This window comes from Otolemur garnettii, unplaced genomic scaffold (genome assembly GCF_000181295.1).
Source record: "Otolemur garnettii isolate 467f Iridium unplaced genomic scaffold, OtoGar3 scaffold00015, whole genome shotgun sequence".
NCBI classification, from domain to species: domain Eukaryota; kingdom Metazoa; phylum Chordata; class Mammalia; order Primates; family Galagidae; genus Otolemur; species Otolemur garnettii.
Genome location: NW_003852410.1, coordinates 30,430,985 through 30,456,841, shown reverse-complemented (window position 1 = coordinate 30,456,841; position 25,857 = coordinate 30,430,985). Strand labels below are relative to the sequence as shown.

Below are 25,857 nucleotides of genomic sequence, written 5' to 3'. Positions count from 1 at the left end.
TTATTTCAAAGTTTAATATAAATATAGTAAAATAATTATAGCCTTATAAAAATCAACCTGACTAAAATCTAATAGCATATAAATGGGCTTTATCAATGCTTCCCTTTTCCTTTCATGAGGCCCCATCTCACAAAAGCCCTTCAGAACAGCAAAGAAACAGAAAAATATTAATATTCTATGGTTGTGTTAAAAGCCAACCACCCACTTTCCCAAGCTCCTTTCCAGTTAAAACCTACACTTGTGACCTGGGCTCGGCTGCTAAACTGCATCCACTTTAGACTTAGGATACCAAGGAGCAGAAAGAGCCAAGAATCCCTTTGAATGTGGTCATGGCATCGGAGGGCCTACAGTAAACTAGTCTACCTGGCAGCTATGAAGCTGCAGTGTCTAATATTCAACAAAGGCAGAGATGTTGCTCTTACCAGACATGGTGTGATTCTATATATGACTCTAGATATCTTTTCTCTAAGCTTGGCTCTCCAGACATCTTGGTGATTCTTTGAGCAACCCACTATCTTTTCAATAAATTACTTTTCTGTTTAAAGTAGATAGGCTATTTCTGTCAATTAATAGAGCTAAACTGAGAACTAAAAGGAAGAGGAAAGTAGAGGATAGTCAGGACCTATATAGGGCTAATGTGGAGGATGACAGTACAAAAACACAGAACAAACCAGGGTCCTTGATGACAACACCAGTGTGTGTTGCTGAATCAGTCAGCCCCAGAGTTTGTCTTTCCTTTGCATGTCTTTTTTATGTGAGATAGTAAGTTTCATTGTGTATAAACCCAGTTTGAATCAACTTTTTCATTATTTGCAGTGAAATCTAGATTGAGATAGGGCTTCATAGCCACAGTTACTACTATCTAGCCACCTATTAGTGGTGTTAGGAGAACTGAATCAGTTATTCTAAGCAAAAAGACTTGCCTAGGTAAATAGTTATCCTTCATAGATGTTAATTTCTTTCTAATTTTACCTGTAGTTGTCGGATACTGATACGCAAGTCTGATTCATTAAATCCATATGGAATATTCCAACCAAGAGGACCAAATTTCTTTCTCTCCTGCACAAGGGCATGAAAAAAACAAACTCCAAACAACAACTTCTCCCATGCCTTTAATATAAAAATTATACAAGAAAAAATTTGGATCAGATTTATATTAGTAAAATGAAGGGAATGATTGTTTTCCATTATGAAATTCTATGAATCTATCTCTGCAAAGTTCTATTTTAAAAAGATGCTATCTAAAATAACACTTAACTGTAAAAAGTATTCATCTTATGACTTATGGCTTAATTCTTATTTCTAAACCACAATAATGCTAAACTTTATTAAAATGCAAAAATGTTACCATTTTACCAAACTATTGGTTAGTAATACTTTGGTATTACTTGTAGATGTTTACAGCTCAATATTTGAAAGTTATTCTGTAGACTTCCTGGGATATACCTGTGACTACAAGTACCTATAGGAATGATTAATCCTTCTGATATGAATAAATCACAATACAAAATCTCTGACTTTGTGACTTGTCCATTCAATTTGGAATTTTTTTTTTTAAGACAGAGTCTCATTCTGTCACCCAGCCTACAATGTAGTGGCATCATTGTAGCTCACAGCAACTTCAAACTTGTGGGCTAAAGCAATCCTGCTGCTCTAGCCTGTGAGTAGCTGGAACTACTGCCATGTGCCACCATACCCAGCTAATTTTTCTATTTTTGTACAGATGGGGTCTTGCTCCTGTTCAGGCTGGTCTCAAATTCCTGAACTCAAGTGATCCTCCTGCCTTGACTTCCCAAATTTGTAGAATTACAAGTGAAAACCACTATGTCCAGCCAGAAATCATTTTTGAAATCATTGTAGCATCTTTGTGTGTGTGATATGTATGCCATATTGGCCTCTCACTAAACTTGTGTCAGTGCTGTGAAGAATGGCCACTCATTTCTTTAAGGTCTCCCCACGTAGATTTCATGTAGGATACATGGCATGTATTTTAATTTAGACCATTTCAAACATAGCTCCAAATCCAGTGAAAATATAGCAAAAATCCAGCTAGCTATTTTCATGTGCTACAACAGTAGAAACTATTTCTTTAATATTAAAATGTAAGTATACTATGCTTCACTGAATAGATATGTTCATATTTTAAATGTCTAGATGAATGCTATGATGAAATATTTAACAGGGGAAGAGCCCTTTGGTAATGAAAGCAATTACTTAATTTACATCTGCAAACAGGGAATTTTCTTCTTCTGTTCTGATTTAGATGCCTTTTGCTTCTTTTTCTTGCCTAATTGTTCCAGCTAAGACTTCCATCCTAGTTGAATAGAAAGGAAAGGAGTGGTCATCCTTGCCTTGTTCCTGCTCACAGAGAAAATGCTTTCAGTTTTTCACCATTGAGTATATTAGCTGTGGGCTTTTCATATTGGCTTTTATTATGTTGAGGTAATTTTATTCTACTACTTTGTTGAGAGTTTTTAGTATGAATGAATATTGAATTTTTGAAAATATGCTTTTTCTGCATCTATTGAGATGATTATTGTCCTTCATTCTGTTAATGTGTATCACATTAATTGATTGTTATAAGTAGAATAATCTTTGCCTCCAGGGATACACTTTACTTGGTCATGGTGTATGATTGCTGTATTTATACCAGTTTTCGAGCCCCCACTTCAAATTTAGTGAATCAGAATCCTAGGAGTGGGGTCTTGACATCTGTAGCTCTAATGAGTTCCCCTGGTTGGTGGGGATTATGACTGACCTTGCTTTCCATAGGTTTCCTTCAACTAAAATGTATGCTCCATGAAAACAGGGATTTTTATGTTTTGATATGTTTATATGTTCATTGCCATATTACCAGGTTCTAGAAGAGTGCCTTGCACCTAGTAGGTGTTCAATAAATATTTACTGAATTAATTAATTAAAAGAGATACAGAAATGTATTCCTGACTTTAAGGAATATAGAAGGTAGATATACACACTGACAAATAACTAATATCTTTGTTAGATAATTCAAATGTCCACGATATCAGTAACTTGTAACTATAAAGATCATATTTGCTTTTAATAGCCAAACAAAAACAGTTCAAATTACTGCTGACCTAATTGTTAATATTAGCCTTATTTTCCTATTTGCCTATTTCTGGGAGCCTCCAGTTTCTTACATATCTATAATTCAGTTAACCTGCAGACACCCTAAGGCAATGGTTTTCAAAGTGTGACTCCAGGACCAGCAGTATCGGTATCACTGGGAATTCATCAGAAGTATAAATCCCCATCCCAGACCTACGAATTAGAAACTCTGGGGATGAGGCCCAGCAAGATGTGTTTAAACAAGCCCTCCAAGAGAATCTGATGCACACTGAGACCCCACGTCATAGGCCATTTAAACTCTTTTCTCATATCCCAGCTTCCATTTGTTTGCACTACCAGAGAAGATGCTTAGTGAAGCCTTACTCATTGCCACTGTTCATCATAAAGATGACGATACATGGCCAGGGTGCTAACTTCAGATGTCCCACAAATCCCAGTACGTAGGGTGCCAATGTTGCTTACTCAGTGTTGTAATACAGGAGTGAGAGTGCGTCTTCTCCAACTCAGCACCATTTTGATTTGAGTCATCTGAGCCCCACATTAGTTTTGCTTGTGCTTAGAATCTTTCAGAGTTTCCCTTTTCTGTTCTGGCTTTCTCTCCTCTAATTGCAGGGGCTCAAACTCAGCATGCAGATCAGAGACCATACCACTGATTCCATGCTGCTAAGCTCTTTTTCTAGCCAATACCACTGAATATTACCTTTCTCCCAGAGTTACAATGCACTTATTATACAGAACTAAGGGAGCACAGAAGTATCATTCAGCAGAGAGAAACTAGCTAATTTTCAAATGATTATTTCAAATGATTATTTCACATTTAATACCATTCTTTTTCAAACTCAAATAGGCATATATGGTAAGTAGTATATGTTGAGGTGAGGGCAGGGGGATGATTTTCTCTCAATACTATTTCCTTCATGTGGGGAGGCCTCAATTAATATAATACACTTGATTTTTCTCTATCCTTGTACTCACTCACTGCAAGAGAAGGGAGGGACCTATCTGATTGAAAAATTTGGAGAAAATTAACCAGATATGCTTGGCTCAGCTTCTGTCTTTTTTCTTAGAGGTGAGCTTCCCTCGGGGAACTGAGTTTTCCTTTATTTCTCTGGGTGGATAAATTTTCTTAATCTTGGGGTTCAGTAATATGCAACTACTTTGTTTACAGATATAAGCTCTATCTTCCAACCTAGCTTATATCAATAATTAAGGTTCTAGCTTGATTCCTGTATGTTTAGGTTTTTTCCTGTTTCTCACTTAGTAGGAATTCAGGCAGGGAAATGAGTGCTATTTATTGGGACCCCTAAACTCCTCAGTACCCTGTATAAAACTTACAGATGGATTTAACAAGAATTATTATTAATATGTTAAAACATTGTTTCTAGAATTTAAGTTCCATGAAGGCAGATTTCTTTGCATGTCTATTTTGTTCTCATTGCCTTTATATCTAGCATCTAGGAGAGTGCCTAGCACACGTATTTCTTGAAAGAATAAATAAATTATGTGAAAATAGATCTCTACTCTTGAGCTTTAATCGAAAATAGCATTGAAGAAAAAGAGTTTAAATGGCCGGGTGGCGCCTGTGGCTCAGTGAGTAAGGCACGGGCCCCATATACTGAGGGTGGCGGGTTCAAACCTGGCCCTGATCAAACTGTAACAAAAAAATAGCCAGGCATTGTGGCAGCTCCTGTAGTCCCAGCTACTTGGGAGTCTGAGGCAAGAGAATCGCCTAAGCCCAGGAGTTGGAGGTTGTTGTGAGCAGTGTGACGCCACGGCACTCTAACAAGGGTGATAACGTGAGACTCTGTCTCTACAAAAAGAAAAAAAAAAATAAAATAAAAAATAAATTAAAACAAAAAAAGAGTTTAAATGGCCTATGACATGGGGTCTCAATGTGCATCAGATCAATTTAGCCAAAGACCTGTGGGAGGTTCACTGGTCATTTTTACTCCATTCTGTAGAATCGTTACTGGGAACTAAAACAAAATAAATACATTTTTAAATCAAAAATAGCATGGGACTTTGGTTTGCAAAGTAAGATACATTCATTCATTCATTCAACAAATATTTAATGTCTACTATGTGGGAAGCAGAACACAAAGTACTGGGAATAAAATGATAAGCAAGGTAAGTATAACATCTGTCTTACAGGAAATGCTTAAAGTTTAAAAATGTTAAATAAAATTTTTATATTTTCACATTTTATCTCTACAAAAACACATTCTGAAAGTTCCACAAGATGAACATTACCAGTTCCTTTCCTTGACATCCCTTGAAAAACTCAGTATCAGAAATTGGATCAGTGAGATATGATTGAAGGAGATTTAGCCGAAGACCCGTGGGAGGTTCATTGGTCATTTTTACTCCATTCTGTAGAATCGTTACTGGGAACTAAAACAAAATGAATACAGAGCATTAGACAAGGTAACAAGCTTAGGCTCTAAATCTCATTCACTAGTGGATTGAAAAAATAGGTATACTGCAGAAATATAGAAATATTTATTTGTTTATTTACTGAGACAGTTCTCACTTTGTCGCCTTTAGTAGAGTGCCATTGCATCACAGCTCACAGCAACCTCCAACTCTTGGGCTCAAGCAATTCTCTTGCCTCAGTCTCCCAAGTAGCTGGTACTATAGGCGCCCACCACAATGCCTAGCTATTTTTAGAGATGGGGGTCTCACTCTTGCTCAGGCTGGTCTTGAACCCCTGAGTTCAGGCAATCCACCCACCCCAGCCTCACAGAGGGCTAGGATTACAGGCATGAGCCACCACGCCCAGCCTGGAAATATTTAAAAACCTCTTCTGGTTAAGCATCTAAAGCTTGATTAAGTGATACAATTCAGGGAGGGAGAGAGGAGGAAGGGGCTGAGGGGAAGAGAGAGGGGAAATGGTGCGCTCTCACCTAACAGGCACAATGTTCTGGTACATTGCTCACCTCCTGGGTGAGGGGGGACAACTACAACAGGGACGTTACCTAACAAATGCAAACAATGTAACCTAATCGTTTTCCAACGATTTAATCTAAAGTTTTAAAAAAGTATGACTTGAAAAGATTTTAATAAATGAGTTGTTTGCCCCTCAAAAAAGATATACAATGTAACAGATAACTAAAAAAATGTACTGAACTCTACAGGAAACAAACATACTTTTGGAGATGGATAGCTTGTGAGCCAAAGCCTAAAGGAAGGGTCACAGGTTTCAGAATTAAAATCTTCACATATTTTTTCTAACATGGGCATCCAGGAGACTGCAAGGTGACAATTCTGTAGACAAACCCAAGTTCCTTCTTCTGCTGCTGCTTTAATCATTTTTGTTGCAACTGGTCCTTGTCCCTGCCCCAGTGAAATAGCTTGAAACTTATTTCCAGACATAGATTTATCATTTGCAAATTTCAGCAGACCTATGAAGGAAACAAAAATATGGTCATACCTACTAACTCTAAAATCATAAAATATGCCTTATGTATAGGTGTGTTATAAAGGACATTTCTAGCTACCTTTCCCTATAAATACTTTATTTACTACCTGACTTATAATCATGTAAGAAATGAGTATTGAGCAAGATGTTTTATTTATAATTTCTTAAAATTTTACAGTGTATTCACTTACTGGCCATAGGATCTGCTCCGGGAGATAGCACGAAAATTAAGGGAATGGTGCAATTTGAATCCAGGTAACTCTTTGCCAAATCAAATGGTGGAGGCTCTACAAACTTTTTCCCTAATTTGTCAGTTACATAATTTGTTATGGCTGGTGTAATCTGTTGAAGGGAGAAGATATGATCTTTAGAATAATTTTTATCTCATTTAACAGCTTTCATTATTATTTTAAAAATAACAAAGAATACAATTTGAGTCTAATCGTCAAGAAAAGCATGCAGCATATCATAGACAAAGTACTAATTTTTCTTTTATTACCATAATAAACATATTTATTTTATAAAAAATCATATTCCCTTAAAAAGTATCTATAAATTGATAGGACTAGACTAACAACAGTAAAATGGGCAATGGAAAGGAACATGAAATAGAAATGGATCTTAACACATTAAAATATGCTCTCCCTCATTCGGTATAGCAGAAATAGTGAATTATCTCATTTCTTGGTCTCTTTTTGGTAATAGAATGGCAAGTGTTCCTAACATTTCTTGTAGCTGATGTGGTCATGTGACTAAGTTTTGATCAGAGATGCAAGTAGAAATTACATATAGAACTTCCAGATCGTGTTTTTATAAGGAAGCTGTTTGCCTTCTCGACTTTCTCTCCCTCTTCAACAGTGCTTACAAACCAGCTTCAAATTCGCTGATGGGCGGCACCTGTGGCTCAGTGAGTAGCACGCCAGCCCCATATACCGAGGGTGGCGGGTTTGAACCCAGCCCTGGCCAAACCGCAACAAAAAAATAGCCGGGCATTATGGTGGGCACCTGTAGCCCTAGCTACTTGGGAGGCTGAGGCATGGGAATCACCTAAGCCCAATAGCTGGAGGTTGCTGTGAACTGTGATGTCACAGCACTCTACTAGGGGCAACAGAGTGAGACTCTATCTCTAAAAAAAAAAAGAAAAAAGAAAAGAAAACCACACTGTAAGCATGACAGAAAGAACCTGAGTTTCTGAGCTGTCTTGTTAACTCTTAATCATTTGCCCCTAGGATGTTAGGAGAGAGAGACATTAACTTTTATTTAAGTCACTATATTTTAGCTGTAACAGCAGCTTAGTCTATACCCTAATACTCATAAAAATACAAATTGTAACTATACTTAGGTATTGTTTTTCATCTGTCACAGTGTTATACAGATGAGCTAAAGATGGCCCGTGAGGCCATAATGCCATAATACCAGATATTTGGTTAAATACATGTTGTTGTAATGATATTTTTAAAATAAGATTAATATTTAAATCAGTAGACTTTAAGTAAGCAGATTATCCTCCTCCATAAAGTGAGTGGGGCTTATCTATCAGTTGAATGGCTTAAGAGAAAAAAAAAAAAAAGCCTGATTTCATTTGAGAAAGTGGAACTTTTGTTAGCAAACTGCTTTTGGACTTGACCTGCAACATGAATTCTTTCCTGGGACTTTAGCCTGCCAGCCTAGCATGATCACATGAGTTAATTCCTTTCAATCAATCAACGCCTCTCCCTTTTTGCTTTATTTCTCTGGGGAACCTTGAATAATATAAGCCAGGCGTCCTCAAAGTATGGCCTGCAGGCCACATGTAGCCCGCCTAGGACATTTATCTGGCCCACCGTTTTTTTGCTGCCACTGCCTATCCTGCTTAGCAGCCAACTTGTCCCGGGTCCTACAGTCCAGCCCTCCAACGGTCTGAGGGACAGTAAACTGGCCCCCTGTTTAAAAAGTTTGAGGACCCCTGATATAGGCTTTCATTCAATTTAGTTTAATTCAATTCAGCTTAACTCACATTACTGAGACATTTACTGAGAGTCTACCATCTGCCAGGCTCTGAGTCCTGGAGATACAGAACAAAATAGGACATTTTTTTGACCTCAAGAAGTTCACAGTCTAGTGGGACACTCTAACATATAAGCAGATAATTATATGTATTCAGTGGGGTAAGTGGTATGTAAGCATAGGCTTCCAAGCATGGCAGATAAAACAGTAACCCCACATATGGTATTTAAATATTTCTATTGCTCATCAGGGAGCCAGTCTGTGGAGTACAAAAAGGCAGGTGTTTCCAGATGCAAAGTTGTTTATTCCTCAGTTTACCCTGAAAAGGGAGGCTACCTCTGATAAGATAATGAATAAGGCATTATTTTGGAACTTATCAAGGAACTTATGTCTCGTGACAGGAGAAGACATACACCCATATGTAATATATATACACACAACTGTCTTGTAGGGAATGATGAGGTTTTAACAATATATAAAGGTCTCTGGAAGTTAGAGTTAGGAAAAATACACAAATGTCTGTGTGTCTGCATGTTTGAACTAACAAAATTATGACACGTATGAGAATTTCCACTATCTTCTGCTTTTAACCAGGATGTAGTTAGTTAGTTATAAAGGCCAAATTTACCCTCCCACCACAATCAATTAAAATGGGTAAAATTCATGAAAACCCATTTTCAGACAATAGATGGTTCGGGAGTGTGATCTTTGAGAGAAAGGAAACAAAGTGAACTCTTTTATTCTCTCAGATTTCTTTCTTCTTCCTCTTCCTCTTTTTCCTTTTCTTCCTCTTCTGATGCCTCCTCTTCCTCTTCTTCTTCTCTCTGTCACAGAGTCTTAGTCATCCTGGGGTAGAGTGCCATGGCATCAAGGGTCACAGTAACCTCTAACTCTTGGGCTCAAGTGATCCTCTTGCTTCAGACTCCTGAGTAGCTAGGACTGCAGGCACCTGCCACCACACCCTGCTAGTTTTTCTATTTTTACTATAGGGGAGGTCTTGCTCTTGCTCAGGCTAATCTCGAACTCCTGAGCTCAAGCAATCCACTTGCTTTCCAGGGTGCTAGGATTACAGGTGTGAGCCACCATGCCCAGTCTCTTGGCTTTTCTTCTTAGAGAGATGTTCTACACCGTGGAACAGGGAAGTGACTGAAAGCAGAACAACACAGTGATGCTGAGTTGTGAAGACAGGAAAAAGAGTTCAAAGAAAAGGCTGCTGGAAGTTGTGGAGTTCCAATAAGGAGAGAACTATTCAGGGAAGGAGTCTGGAAAGCTGCCTAACCATACCTTTGAGTTTTTGCTGAATACTGTGGTGTGCATGCATGAGGCCAAGGAAAGAACAATTGGAGAACTGTACGTCAGACAGCTACCAGAGTTCACGCAAGGTTGGGAATCGTTCAAGTTCCCAACAGCCACAGTAGAAAGTCCTTGGTGATCACTTGGGGCCTTCAGTAAAGGCTCCAGAACGGTGGCTTCCAGTGGGGTTAGACTATGCATTGAATAAGGATAATTCTAGATCAGCCCTAAAAACCTAACAAACCTTTTTTTCTGTTTTTAGAGACAAAATCTTACTCTGTCATCCAGGGTAGGATGCAGTGGTACCTGACTGTACTTCATACCTCACTGTACCTCATACCTCACTGTAAACTCAAATTCCTGGGTTGAAGCAATCCTCTCACCTCAGCTTCAGCTTCCCAATTAGCTAAGACTAAAGGTGTATACCACTATACTGGCTAACAGACCTTTTTTTTAGACAGAGTCTTACTCTGTTACCTTAGGTAGAGTACAGTAGCAACATCATAACTCATTACAGTCTCAAACTCCTGGGTTCAAGTGATCATCTTGCCTCAGCCTCCTGAGTTGCTGGGCCTACAAGCACATGTCACCATGATTAACTAATTTTTCTGTTTTTTAGTAGAGACAGGGTGTTGCTCTTGCTCAGGCTAGTTTTGAACTCCTAAGTTCAAGCAATCCTCCTGCCTTGGCATTCAAAAGTGCTAGGATTAGACATGAGCTATCCTGTCCAGCCAGCTTACAGGTCTTAAAAATGATTTGTGAAAGGAGCAATTCAAATTTAAGTACTTTAACTACACAGGCAGAGGGATTAGCACACTAGCACACTTTCTATAGACGACTAGGTAGTAAATATTTTAGACTTTCTGTGACATACACAGTTTCTGCTACATATTCTTCTTTTTTAAAACAATGCTTTAAAAATTAAAAACAACAACAAAAAAAAAACTCCATTCATGGGCTGAAAAAAAAAAGAGGTGATGGGCTGAATTTGGCCAACAGTACTATCCGTTGACCCTTGAACTAGCAGGACAAAATTCAATAATCTTTATAGAAATATAATAAAATCTAGTCCATCGATATAATATTCACAATGTCAAACATCCAGTCAAACATTACTGGACATGCCAAGAACCAGGAAAATATAATTTATAACCAAGAATAAAGTCAGTTAATGGAAACAGATCCTGAAATAATAGAATTGGCAAAAATTTAAAAAAAGTTGTTATAATTGTGTTCAAGTATTTAAAGGAAAATATGAGCAGTATGGAAAAAGAAATAGAATATATAGAAAGAACCAAACAAAAAACAATTTTTTTTTTTTGCAGTTTTTGGTTGGGGCTGGGTTTGAACCCACCATCTCTGGTATATGGGGGCAGCGCCCTATTCCTTTGAGCCACAGGCACTGCCCCCAAACAAAATTTTTAGAGATTAAATATGCTATGTAATTATTAAAATAAAAATTAATTGGATGGGAGTAATAGCAGATTAGATACTATAAAAGAAAAAAATCAGCAAATATAAAGATATCAACAGAAACTTTCCAAACTCATGCACAGAAATTCAAAAGATTAAAAAATAATTAACAGAGTATAAGTCACCTGTGGCATAACATTATACAATCTAGTATACATGTAATTGGAATTCTACTTGGGGTGGCAAAAAATATTTAAAGAAATAATGACCAAAAATATTCCCAAGTTGGAGGACAATAATAAACCTAAAAATCCAGAAGCTCAATTAACCCTAAACAGGATAATAAAACTCTTTGAGTAACTGAAATCACAGTTAAAGAATGGAGTAACAATTACTTTATACCTAAGGCTCCATAAATGGCAAATTATTTTCCTTCCAAATAGAAAACTTTTGTCTTTTACCTTATCAGGTCTTAAGCACCGAAGAATTATTATTTTCTGTAGCTCATTTAGATTTGTATCCATTGGTGCTGGAAATTTAGCATTGTGTGGCTCTTTACTGTTATAGATTTCCTGCCATTCAGATATGTATTCACAAAAATGCGTCCTGATGGAAAAAAAGCTTAATAGTTATTCTTTTCATTGGGGAAAATTTATAAAGGGATTACTGAACAAAGGGAAGAAACAAGACAATTATAGGACCATTTAAAAATCACTAGATTACAGAACAAATTTAGCTATCACTATTCAAATGCTAAATCATCAAATTTGAACAATTACCTGAACCCCCTGAAGGCAGGAAATTCACTTGCACGACAAATTTCCTCCCAGCTTTTATCCTGCAGCCAAGTTGGATCAGGATTCTTCTCAGCACTCTTAAGACTTACTCCTCCAGTTAAAAGAAACATCAGTTCCTGATATTCAATCTCTTTCTTTGCTCTGTATGCCCAAAATAGATTGCTGTAAATTGTTGATTTTAAAAATAAATGACATCGCTTCTGCTTTCATAGCTTCGATGGAATAACCAGGACTATGCTTACCCTTCTGCTATAAACAACTAGAAAACTAGACAAACTTAATGAAATAACTATTTATCAAAAATGTACAATAGCCAGGGCAGGACTGTGACCCCTGAGAGAAGAGAGATGAATAGGCGACTCGTATGATTGCCTCAGTTGTCGGCCTAGAGGCACTTTCCATACTACAAAGCAGATAGGTGATCAAAGTCAGAGCATTGCTAAATTGAAGAGACAAAGATTAGGGTTAAGAAAGGCCGAGGTGGCTGGAATTGGTGGGCATAATACCAGAGATGGGACGATGAATAGAAAAGGAGCTCCAAAAATCTACATAGGTGATATTATAATTTTTTTTCCCTAATGCATGGGCGATTTCTTGATTCTACTGATAAATACAGACATGCATCACTCACTGAAGGGAATTATGTTCAAAGTAATGCACCATTACATGATTTTATCATTGTGCAAACATCATAGAGTGTACTGACCCAAATCTAGATGGTATAGCCTATTGCACACCTAGGCCATATGGTATATACCCTATTGCTCCTAGGCTACATACCCATACATCATGTTACTGCAAGGAATACTATAGGTAACTATAACATAAGGCTAAATATGCATGTATCTAAACATAAAACAAAATTTTACTTAATAAAAATATGGTATTATAACCTTATGAAAACACCATTGCATATACAGTTCATCTGAAATATTGTTATGTTAGTACATGACTTGTACTAAGGCATGCATGAGTAAGGTAAAACTCTAAGATGCCAGCCAAAGAATGTCTGAGGAGCTATAAATGGAATAGCTCTCCGAGATCACACAGGACTGAGAAACTTTAGTTTTTGCCAACCAAAGTTCAGTCTCTGTTGAACACCTGAGGAATTCAGTGGTGACATTAGAGGATCATCTTGGTAGTGAAGCTAATGTAGCATTAGGCGAAGGGTACTCTAAAATTGCCATAAGAAAAATTAAACATATGCCTTTAAAAGATCAAACTAATTCATTAGAAACTTAACTATCTGAAAAAGTAAAATCTAAAGCTTTTTAAAGAAAAAAATTAATATGAAATTCATAATATGCATAACAAGCAGAAAAATCAGTCAATAGAAATAGACAAAGAAATGAAAGAGATAATACAATTAGCAGACAAGAATGTTAAGAGTTATAAAATGTTGAAAGCATATTGAATCCCATAATGGCATAAATGTATTTATGATCTATGTACAAATGATTTAATAAAAAAAATGTTGAAAACATGAAAGCAAAACATGAACAGAATGAAGAGAGAAATAGGCAATATTAAAAAGACCAAATGCAACTTCTAAAGATAAAACTTATAAAAACTGAGGTAAAAACTTATTGATTTCTTTTCCAGATGTACAGAAATTAAAAAGATTCATACAAATAGACCTATACTAAAAGAAATGTTGAAGGAAGTTTTAGGCAGATGGAAATCTGGATCTACTCAAAAGAATAAAGAGTACCAGAAATGGTAACTATGTGGGTAAACATAAGATACTTTTTTCTTATTATTTAGGTCCCTGTAAAAAATAATTGCCTATTTAGGGCAAAATAATGTAAATGTGCGCTAGAGTTTATAACACTTGTATAATAATAAGTAAAATGTATGTCAATAATACAATAAGGTTAGGAAGGGAAAAATAGAAACATGTTGTAAGTTCTTATAGTTCACATATACTTGATATATACCAATTATATATATATATATATATATATATATATAGTACCTTGCATCTCTTATAATTGCAGAAGTCAAATGTGACTTGAGTATTACATTGTAATACAGTTTTTTACTTTCTTAAAATTTGTATACATTTTTTGGCACCTTCTGTACACATATAGTAGTATAATTTTATGATACTTGTTACACTTTACATATGTATGAAATATAAGTAGTATCTACATTCTACACTATAAAAGTATAATAAGATTTTACTTATACTATATATATGTATAATTTTAATTGAAGATAGACTGTGATAAGTTAAAAAGGTATACTATAACCCTAAAGAAGTCACTAAAGTAAAAGAGCAAAAATTATAGCTAAGAAAGCAATAAAAGAGAAAAGTAGGAATTATAATACTTGATTCAAAGAAAAGTAGAACATGAGAAAATGTGGAATAAAGAATTGGCAAAATAGAAAACAAATTGTAAGATGGTAAATTTAAAATAAACACATCTATTATCACTTTAAATGTAAATGGTTTAAAGAAAGCTACTCCATAAAATTGGAAGAGACAACTGTTCCATTACATGTATAGAAATGAACATATGAAGTGGCACCTGTGGCTCAGTGAGTAGGGTGCTGGCCCCATATACTGAGGGTGGTGGGTTCAAACCTGGCCCAGCCAACTGTAACAAAAAAATAGCCAGGTATTGTGGCGGGTGCCTATAGTCCCAGCTACTTGGGAGGTGGAGGCAAGAGAATCTCTTAAACCCAAGAGCTGGAGGTTGCTGTGAGCTGTGATGCCACAGCACAGTATCGAGGGCAACAAAGTAAGACTCTGTCTCTAAAAAAAAAAGGAAAAGAAAAGAAATGAACATATGGACATATCAAACATGAAAAAGCAAGGAAACATAACCCATCCAAAGGAACACAACACCCTCCAGTAATAAATCCTAACCATAAGGAAATACACAAAATGCCAGAAAAACAATTCAAAATAAGAATCTTAAGGAAACGTAAGTGAAATAAAAGAGAATACAGATACACAAACCACCAAACTCAGGAAAACAATTCATGATGTGAATAAGAAATTTAATAAAGAGACATTATAAAGAAGAACCAAATAGAAATCCTAGAGCTGAAGAATTCAGTGAATGAAGTTAAAAATTACAACCAAGAACTTCAACAAGACTGTATCAAGCAGAACGTTCTTGAACAAAAAATTTCTGAACTTGAAGACAGGTCTTTTGAAATAACTGAGTCAGACAACAACGATAACAAAACAACACACACATACACAAAACCCACAACCCCTTCTCTGAGACAACAAAAAGAGCAAAGAAATCCTACTGGATTTATGAGATATCATTGAGTAAACAATTTTTTACATTATGGACATTTGAGAAGGAGAAGAGAAGGGAGAGAATACAGAAAGGTATTTAATGAAATAATAGCTAAAAATGTCCTAAGTCTACAAAGAGAGATGGACATACAGATCTAGGAAGCTCAAATATCCCCATATAGATTCAACCCAATCAGGTCCTCTCCAAGACACATATAATCACACTGTCAAAAGTGAAAGACAAAGAAAGAATGCTAAAAACAGCAAGAGAAAAGTTTCAGGTCACATACAAGTATAAAGGAATACCCAGTAGACAAACAGCAGGTTTCTCAGCAGAAACTTATAGGCCAGGAGAAAATGGAATAATATGTTCGAATTATTGAAAAAAAAGAAAAAAAATCCTATCACAAAGAACATTATATCCAGCGAAACTATCATTCAGAAATGAAAAAGAAATAAAGTCTTTTTCGGACAAGCAATAACTAAGGGAATTTATCAACACTGTACCAGCCCTTATAAGAAATGCTTAAGGGAGTCTTACAAATTGAAAGAGAAATGATGATAACTACCATCATGAAAACACAAAAAAATTATAAAACTCATTGATATGACTGATACAGAAGGAGAAAGAAAGAAATGAAGTGTTATTGTTACATAAACCATCAAATTGCAAAAATAAGCAATAAGAGAGAAAGTCAAGAAAAAAGGACACATAAAACAACTAGAAAACAACTGATAAAATGATAGGAGTAAGTCTTCATCTATCAATACTAATCTACAATGAAACAAATTCTCCAAGTAAAAGACATAGACTGGCCAAACAGATGAAAAGAACAATATTGAAAATGGATTAAAAGAACAACATCCAACTATATGTTGGCTACAAAAAACTCACCTCACTTGTAAAGGCACACAGGCTGAAGGGAAGAAAAAAAGATATTCCACACAAATGGAAATCAAAGGCAAGCAGGAGTGGCTATATTTCTATCAGATAAAATAGACTTTGTCAAAAACTGTAAAAAGAGACAAGGAAATTATGAAATAATAACGGAATCAATTCAGCAAGAGGATAACAACTATATTACACATCCAACACAGATATATAAAGCAAACAGTATTTTACTATTAGTATTTTATTTATAAAGCAAATAGTATTTTATTTATAAAGCAAATAGTATCCAACAAGAGAGATACAGTTCAATATAATAACAGTAGGATACTTCAATATCTCACTCTCAGCATTGGACCGCTCTTCTAGACAGAAAATCAATAAAGAAACATTGGATTTAAACTATACCATAGACTAAATGCATCTAACAGACATTTACAGAATATTTTACCCAACAACTGCAGAATACACAATCTTTTCATCAGCACATAGAACATTCTCCAGGATTGACCATGTATTAGGACACAAAATAGTCTCACAATTTTTTAAAGAATCAAAGTATATCAAGTATCTTACATGATCACAATGGAATAATACTAGAAGTCAACAGGAAGAGGAGCATTTGAAATAATATGAATGCATGGAAGATAAACAAACTGGTAAAGGAAGAAATTAGGAAGGAAATTTAAAAATTCCTTTAAATAAATGAAATAGCAATACCAGTACAACATGTCAAAACTAATGGGACATTGACAAGGCAGTGTTAAGAGGCAAGTTCATAACAATAAATGCCTACATCCCCCCAAATAGAAAGATTTAAAATAACCTAGCAATGCACCTCAAGAAACTAGAAAAGCAAAAACAAGAAATAATAACAATCAGACCAGAAGTAAAATAGTGACAAAAAAATAGAAAAGATCAACAAAAGTTAGTTTTTAGAGATAAACAAAACTGGCAAACCCTTAGTGAGACTCACTAAGAAAAAAAAGAGATAAGGCCCACATAAATAAAATCATAAACAAAAGAACATCCGTCATAACTGATACCACAAAAAACATAAAAGATCTTTTTTTTTTTTTTTTTTTTTTTTTTGAGACGGAACCTCAAGCTATCCCCCTGGGTAGAGTGCCATGGCATTATGTCACAGTAACCTCCAACTCCTGGACTCAAGCGAGTCTCCTGCCTCAGCTTCCCAAGTAGCTGGGACTACAGGCACCTGCCACAGCACCTGGCCATTTTTTGGTTACAGCCATCATTGTTGTTTGGCGGGCCGGGGCTGGGGATTCGAACCCACCACCTTAGGTGTATGTGGCTGGTGCCTTAGCCGCTTGAGCCACAGGCGCCGAGCCATCACATAAAAGATCATTAAAGACTATTATGAAGAACAATAAGCCAATCAATTCAAAACCCTAGAGAAAATGGATAAATTCTTTTTTTTTTAAATGTTAGAGATTTTAATTCACAGATATAAAGGTTTGTTTTTTTTTTTGTTTTTTTTTTCAGCTTTTGGCTGAGGCTGGGTTTGAACCTGCCACCTCTGGCATATGGGCATATGGGGTCGGCGCCCTACTCCTTTGAGCCACAGGCACCGCCCCAAAATGGATAAATTCTTCAACACATACAACAACTTGGAAGAATCTCATAAAAATAATGTTGAGGACAAGAAGCCAGATACAAGAATATGTATTATTTGCTTTAATCTATACAAAAGCAAAACTAAACTTCAATATTAGAAATGAAGAGAGCAGTTACCTCTGGGGAGGAGTAAGAAGGTAGTAATTGAGAGGACTACAAGAAAGGTGCTTCCGGGATGACAGAATGTTTTATTTCTTCGCCCTGGGTAGAATGCCATGGCGTCACAGCTCACAGCAACCTCAAATTCTTGGGCTTAAGCAATTCTCCTGCCTCAGCCTCCCAAGTGGCTGGGATTATACGCACCCACCACAATGCCCGGCTATTTTTTGGTTGTAGTTGTCATTGTTGTTTGGCAGGCTCAGGCTGGATTTGAACCCACCAGCTCTGGTGTATGTGGCTGGCACCTTAGCTGCTTGAGCTATAGGTGCCGAGCCAGAATGTTTTATTTCTTGACCAGATTTTTCCTTTGTAAGAATTTACTGAACTATGTGTTAATATTTTGTGGATTTTTCTATGTTATATAAATTTTTTAAAAAATCAAGCATCAACACACCAATACTATTGCAGAAGCCATTGTTATTGGTGAAATGCACAAGTAAAACCATAAATTAAGCAACACCTTCTGTGAGAAGCCATATTTATAGGTTAGATTTTCAATATAAGTAAACTAAAAACAGGCAAGTAACTTACAGAAGAAGATTGGTGCACAATAAAAAGGAAAATAACAGCTTGTCCTTCTCAAATAGTGATCGGCATATGTTACAATATAAATTGTATGTGAAGTGATCATTTAAATATCGTAGGCGCTTTTCCAAAATTTTGGATTTGTTACTAAAAGGTTAAAAAATATATATTGTCAACAAAACTAAAAGAAAAGGGACATTGTTATAAACATTTTCTAAATATTATCTTATTTAATTCTCATAATAATCCTTAAAAGGTAGGTATCATTATTGTCTCTAATAGATAAGGAAAACTGAGCCACTTGCCAAAAGTTTAACGGACTACCAAGTAGTTAATATATGGCAGAATTGAGATGTAATCCCTGATTCCACTCTGACTCTAAAATCTGTGTCCATTCATTGATTCAAGTAAAAATATCTAGTGAAACTATTAGAAATATGGGACTGAAACCTTTTAGAGACCTTGAAGCTGGAGAAAAATCGACTAGAGTTGCCAAGAAAAATAAGTCTTGTATTACTGAAATATTTAAAATAAAGGAATAAAAAGGACTAAAATGAATTCTTCTATGCCTAAATCTTCTTTTTTTAAGACAGAGTCTCCAGCTGTAGCCCTGGGTTGAGTGCCAGGGCATCATAGCTCATAGCTATGTAGAGATAGGGTCTTGCTTTTTGCTCAGGCTGGTCTTGAATTCCTGAGTTTAAGCCATCCACCTGTTTCGGCCCCCTAGACTGCTAGGATTACTGGCAAGAGCCGTCAGGCCGAGCCTATGCCTAAATCTTGAGTAGGAGTAAAACAATTTAAAATAGAGGGGAGGCTTTAATTATCTTTCTTTCATTCTTTTCCTTCCTTCCTTTCTCCTTTCACTTTTATATATTTTAATGTTCTATAATGAATACATACTATATAAGTAACAAGAAAAAAGGTTATATATGTATTTTAATGCAAAAGATTGGGAAAATCCAACCTAAGGAAGAAGAATGAAGTGAGAATGGAGTGCTTACCTGTCATGAATAGAGTTGATATACAGGTTCACAAACCAAATGAGAGAGTACTGGTACATGGGATCGATGTTAGCCAGGTCTGCAATGCTAAAGAATAATACTGATGAATGTTTAGCAATGGGTCTATACCCTTCTCGAGACTCTGCTATTTTGAGTTCTGTTTTTTCTGCAATCTAGGAGAAAAGAAAGGCAAGATTATAAAATAGGCAGTGCATTTTAACCATATGTACTTTCATATAATGACGTTTTATTTAAAAAACATACCTTCTAACTCAATGATAAAATTATACAAACTTAATTTAAGCATAGTTTACAAGAGAGGGCTTCACCATACTAAAAGAGAGAAAGAAAAGAAAAGAAAAGGGCAGGAGAAAGGACAAAGGGAACAAGAGAAGAAAAAGAACAGAAAACTTTAAGCTTTATAGCTTAGAAGTGTGGCCTAGGCCCCATGGGGGCTATAATCCTAACACTCTGGGAGGCTAAAGCAGCAGGATCCCTTGAGCTCAGGAGTTTAAAACTAGCCTAACCAAGAGCAAGATCTATCTCTATGAAAATTATAAAAATTAATGGGCTGTTGTGTTGGGTGCCTGTAGTCTCAGCTACTTGGGAGGCTGAAACAAGAGCATTGCTTGAGCCCAAAAGTTTGAAATTGCTATGAGCGAGGCTGACACCAGGGCACTGTAGACTAGGGCAACAGCGTGAGAGACTGTCTCCAAACAAATGAACGAACGAACAAACAAACAAAAATAGTGTGATTAAACATGAACCATCTCTTTTCTTTCTCCAGAGAGAGCTGGAGAGTAAGTATGCATGTGTGTATGCTTAAGGTGTTAAGGCATCTACCAGAAACCAGCACGAAGTCTGACAAGTTAGATACTCAAAATTATTTGTTGGGTGAGGGTTTTATACATTAAGAATACTTTTTCTTGGCTTGGCGCCTGTGGCTCAAGTGGCTAAGGCGCCAGCCACATATACCTAAGGTGGTGGGTTTGAATTCAGCCCAGCTCGCCAAACAACAATGACGGCTGCAACCAAAAAATAGCCAGGTGTTGTGGCAGGCACCTGTGGTCCCAGCTACTTAGGAGGTGGAGGCAGGAGACTTGCTTGAGCCCAGGAGTTGGAGGTTGCTGTGAGCTGTGATGCCATAGCACTCTACCCAGGGGGACAGCTTGAGGCTCTGTCAAAAAAAAAAAAAAAAGAATACTTTTTCTCCAACTAGCTTTTCAAATGTTTAACTTTTCTAAATAGGACTACAGATATTCAACCCCCAAAGAAAAATTTTCTCTAAGATAATAGCTCTTCAACTGACAACTCAATCTGATAGGCTGATATTTCATAGGAAAAATGTTCAAGTACTGTTCCACCTTACATTCCCTCCTTTGGTAATGCTGTCTTCAGACTCTGATGAATCAGTATGCCTAGGTAGACATATTGAATCCTATTTGTAGATCCAATCAGGAGGCAGGGATAGGACCAGATCCAAGATAAACTAATCAAAAATTTCCTTGGAGAATTAAAACTTTAAGAGTCTCAAAATGAAGTCAGGGGTATTAGGCCTTAGAAATAAGAGTGTGGGACATTGTCTACATTTTGTTTGCTACATGCCAGATAAGTGTATAAAAGAACACATACTAAAGCTTTACAGAAGAAATTGGTCTTTAGATCAAATGGAGATGTACAAAAGACCACGCAGCTCCAGGAATAGAAGGAAAGACAAAGCATAGAAATGTAAAGCTTTCCATTAAAGGATGGAATATATAAATATTGGATATAAATCCCATAATTGGGAAAATAAAATGTTCCCTTGTATCTTTTTGTTTTTAACTAATTCGAGGGAGTTTCTCTTCCTTGCAAACAAACTTTCCCCAAAATTATACTGTAGAATCACAAATGAGCCAAAAGCAAGTTTTAAAACCTCAGTCTCGACTATAAATAAGTAAAACAAAGTTGCTGACAATAGGAATTAATGACCTTTTACACAGAAAGCATAATTTTAGTATTTCCATTTAAAATTTCTGCTAATTAAGCCTTGATTATTCAATTCAGGCCATTTGACTAAAACTGTCCTTAAAAATTAATAAAGGGATGCAAGGTGAGAATTGGACTAAGGGCCCCAAAACTCCATGAAGGAATCGGCCTAGCTAAAAATAATGATAATGATTAGTTAGCATCAATAATTGCTACTCTGGAGTCACACAGCAGGTAGTGATAAAGATTCTTAACTTTCTCCATTGATAACATTACCTTTTTGAAACCTAGGGGTAGTTTTCTGAGATATCTTCCAGGTCCTGCATTCCAGTGGACTGACTGACTCACATATGACTGCAGCCCAGATGGAGGGACTACTGGTTCCTCCCCAGACTCAGCCAATTAGTGGACCTTAATTGCCTAATCCTCTGCCCATCAAACTGACTTTAAAAAACTGACTTCCAATTTCTCAGGGAAGTGAATTTGAGAAATTCCTTCTGTCTCCCTGTTCAGTGCTATGTGGAATAAACTCTTTCTCTGCTATAAACTCTGCTGTCGCTGGGTAATGGCTTCCTCTTGAACAATGGGCAATGAACCTGGTTGGGCAGCAACATTACCACTAATAGCAACAGCCAAGCAAAATCAAAAAGCAAACATGGTTATTATTTTTAAAAAGTAAATAATAATTCAATTCACTTTCCATGGCTGGATCTACAGTATTTACAATGTTTGCTAAACTTGGATCCTTAGCATGATATGGAGACTTGAGAAATATAAATACATTTTAAAATAATTTACCACTAAACGTCTAAAATTGAAGAACAAGACATTTTCCAAGAAATAAACACTGCAAGTATTTGTTAAGATGTTAAAAGAGGATAATTCATTAGTTGTAAAAATTCTGTGGTTTATACTATTTATAAATATTACATTTTCTAAGAGTCAGGAAACCATTGGAGTTGGGTGTAGGGATCATCTTTGAAATCTACAGGACAAATTCTTAAAAGTTTTATGATGTTTGTTTCATCTTGTTGGTTGGGAAAAAGGGAAAAGCACCTTTTAGATTATGTGGGGAAGCCTTCCTGTTAAGATGGTTTTTCCTACATTAGGTGAGTGGAGGAAAGGTAAGAAGTTAGGGAGAGATTCATAGTATATTTTGGATCAAAATTATAATGAATTTAAAACTATGTAATAATTAATGGGACACAGAAAGATACAATGATTTAATAAATGTACTTTTCATTGTAAGATAAAGCATTTGAAGTAATAATCAGTTATATATCCCTTTCTCCTTGAATCTCAATAGGAAATAAGCCAAGGCTGGCTGTTGTGGCTCAACCTATAGTCCCAGCTACTCAGGAAGTTGAACCAGGAGGATCACTTAACCCTGGGAGGTCAAGGACGCATTAAGCTATGATCACATCACTGCAAGCTAGCCTGGGTGACAGAGCAAGACATTATCTGTTTAAAAAAATAGGAAATAAGTCAACAAACATTCCTTATCCTCTCCTTCCTTTGAAAATCAGTATGGTGAGGAGACAATGAGAAACTTATTCTTCCCTGATGGACAGGAATCGAGAAGGGAGACACTATAGAATGTCTCAACTATGGTCCCAGATGAGAGGCTGCCACAGAATACTATTCTAAAACTACTCCTTCAGCTCTCATGAGATGAAAAAACAAAAACAAAAGTATACTTCACAATAAAGAATCATAACCATTACATTCATGCTAAACTAATTATAGTTTATATAACTGATAAACTGGGGTGCAGGGAGAGGTGACAGCAGTGGAGAGATGCTAAGATGCTGAGAGATTATTGCAATCTCTGTTTAAGTTTCTTTAAATGTTTCAATTACCCCAAAGTGAAGGAGTACTTAATTCATTGGGTGGGCTAAGAAGGACTAAAAGATCTGAAGATTACTACAGTTAGCCTACACATGTCATTTTTACAATACTACTGCACTGTGTGAACTTGGGCTTCAGACAATCTTTCTGGTCCCCAGTTTTCTCAACAATGAAGTATAAAGATAACTGATAGTTAAGGTCTCTTCCACCTATGACATGGTATGATTCTATAAAAAGAGAAGTAACATATTGGGCAGTGCCTGTGGCTCAGTGAGTAGGGTGCCGGCCCCATATACTGAGGGTGGCAGGTTCAAACCTGGTCCTGGCCAAACTGCAACAAAAAAATAGCCAGGTGTTGTGGCGGGCACCTGTAGTCCCAGCTACTTGGGAGACTGGGGCAAGAGAATCACCTAAGCCTAAGAGCTGAGGTTGCTGTGAGCTGTGATGCCACAGCTCTCTATTGAGGGCAACAAAGTGAGACTTTGTCTCAAAAAAAAAAAAAGAGAGAGAAGTAACATATCATTTGGCCGTGTTAGGTAAATTTGAAATAAATGCTATGTTGGCTAAAGACTACTTGCTTCCCTTCCCTTGCCTGCCACCCTTAACAGTCATACCACTCTCCCTGACAAACAGATGACAAGGTAATGTTGAATAACATTTCTACTGATTCTTAGAACCCCTTATTGTCCAATCGACCAGCAACTATCTCCACATATCACAAATTCCAACCAGGAACAGAAGTAAGACAAGTTCTCAAGTTCAATTTTTAAGGAGAAGAGTCAACAAAAACTTGAATAAACTCAACTATCCCTGTCTTACCTATCCAATAATTATAAATATATTTTAAACTTTTATTTCTTAGGTGTATAGATATCATATAGATCAACCACGTTTTAAATAATTAAACAGTGAGATACTCTTACAAGTTTAAAATTAGATTCTATGCTTTAGTATTTTATCAATTCTTTTTCTTATCCAGTAAGCCTACTATTATAGCACTTTCTTCAAGGACTTGAAGCAAATTAGAATCTTAACCAAAAGATTTCTAGGCTTCTTTTTCACCTGTTGTTTCTTTGTTATTTCATTGGACATCATTTTGGCAGAGTCTAAGACTTTAATTGCACTTTCATCTTCTAAAATGTTCCCTTCTGAAGATGATAATGTTTCTAAAATTTTTGTCTCTATATCTTTTAGCTGTTTCTTATTAGCTGCAGATTGAAGAATAAGAGCATTTCGTTCCTCTTCTAATTCTGGCCTAAAAAGAGAAAGGTTTAGTTTAAATTTGTAGTCTTTTATCTAAATTTATATCTAAAAATTATATATCACAATTTTATAGACATTTAAATAATTTTGTAGACATGTAACACAAATTGAGGTGATTAATCTCTTTATCTTAGTTGAAGAGAAAATATACTTTCATACAAATAACAATTTGAGAAATTAAAGGAAAAAAAGACTGTAAGTTTTACACACGTAAAATGTGCTGATAACATGTGCCACAGTAAGTCTAAGAATATGTCAGATTTATCTATATGGTGTAGCTGGCTATGTGAAAATAAGAACTGGGGAAGAGACTCATTCTTTTTTTTTGAGACAGAGTCTCATTTTGTTGCCGTTGGTAGAGTGCTGTGGTGTCACAGTTCACAGCAACCTCAAACTCTTGGGCTTAAGCGATTCTCTTTTTCTTTTTTCTTTTTTGCAGTTTTGGCCAGGGCTGGGTTTGAACCCGCCACCTCGGGTATATGGGGCTGGCGCCCTACTCCTTTGAGCCACAGGCGCTGCCCTTTAAGCGATTCTCTTGCCTCATCCTCCCAAGTAGCTGGGACTTCAGGCGCCCACACAATGCCCAGCTATTTTTTGTTGTAGTTGTCATTGTTATTCAGTTGGCCTGTGCCAGGTTCTAACCCACCAGCCTTGGTGTATGTGGCTGGCACTGTAACCACTGTGCTACGGGCACTGAACCAAGACTCAGTCTCAAAATAAAAAAAGGAAGAAACTCAGAGTCTGAAACTTCCTGTTTCTTGGTTTTGTCACCACTAAGTCTCCGGTTTGTTTCTTGCTTTTGTCAACACCAACTTTCATTATCTCTTCTATAATATCAAACAGAGGATGACTGGTCACAAAACTGTCTCTTTAAGTGAAAGGCAAAATTGACATGTCTTAGTAAACAAAAGTGAGATGAACTTCAAAATAACACACTCTACCATGTAAAATAATATATTATGACAAGATTCTGTTTTGGATATTATATGGGTAGGATATAAACATTGGAAGTAACAAACTATCTCTCGGTTATTCACTTTCAATTTGATTTCATTTCATAGATCACTTGATAATGTTACATTAAGCTTCAAGTGGAATTCAGGATTTCCTTCTGGAAGCAATTCTTTTCTAACAGCCCTTCCAAGTATCATAATATTTTTTCTCATTTAAAAATAATACACACTAGTAATAGAAAAATACATAAAGTATGAAGAAAACAAAAAAAATCAATCTTATAACCACAGGGCTAATCACTGTTAACATTCTCGTGTATTCCTTCCCAATCTTTTATTTTTCTTTTTTTTTTTTTTTTTTTT

At 36.2% G+C, this 25,857-nt stretch overlaps 1 protein-coding gene across 1 annotated transcript in view; it reads right to left on the bottom strand.

Moving 5' to 3' along the window:
* LOC105886572 (dynein heavy chain 12, axonemal-like) overlaps positions 1-12,107 on the bottom strand; it is a gene marked incomplete at its 3' end in the record, with an annotated part of 28,964 nt that extends 16,857 nt beyond the window's left edge. The window contains exons 1-5 of the mRNA XM_012802481.1: positions 11,980-12,107; positions 11,662-11,806; positions 6,700-6,850; positions 6,238-6,491; positions 5,341-5,481 (exon numbers count right to left, since the gene is read on the bottom strand). Coding sequence (XP_012657935.1) covers positions 5,341-5,481; positions 6,238-6,491; positions 6,700-6,850; positions 11,662-11,806; positions 11,980-12,107 — 819 coding nt within the window. The remainder of the gene's footprint in view (positions 1-5,340; positions 5,482-6,237; positions 6,492-6,699; positions 6,851-11,661; positions 11,807-11,979) is intronic.
* Positions 12,108-25,857: the final 13,750 nt, after the last annotated feature.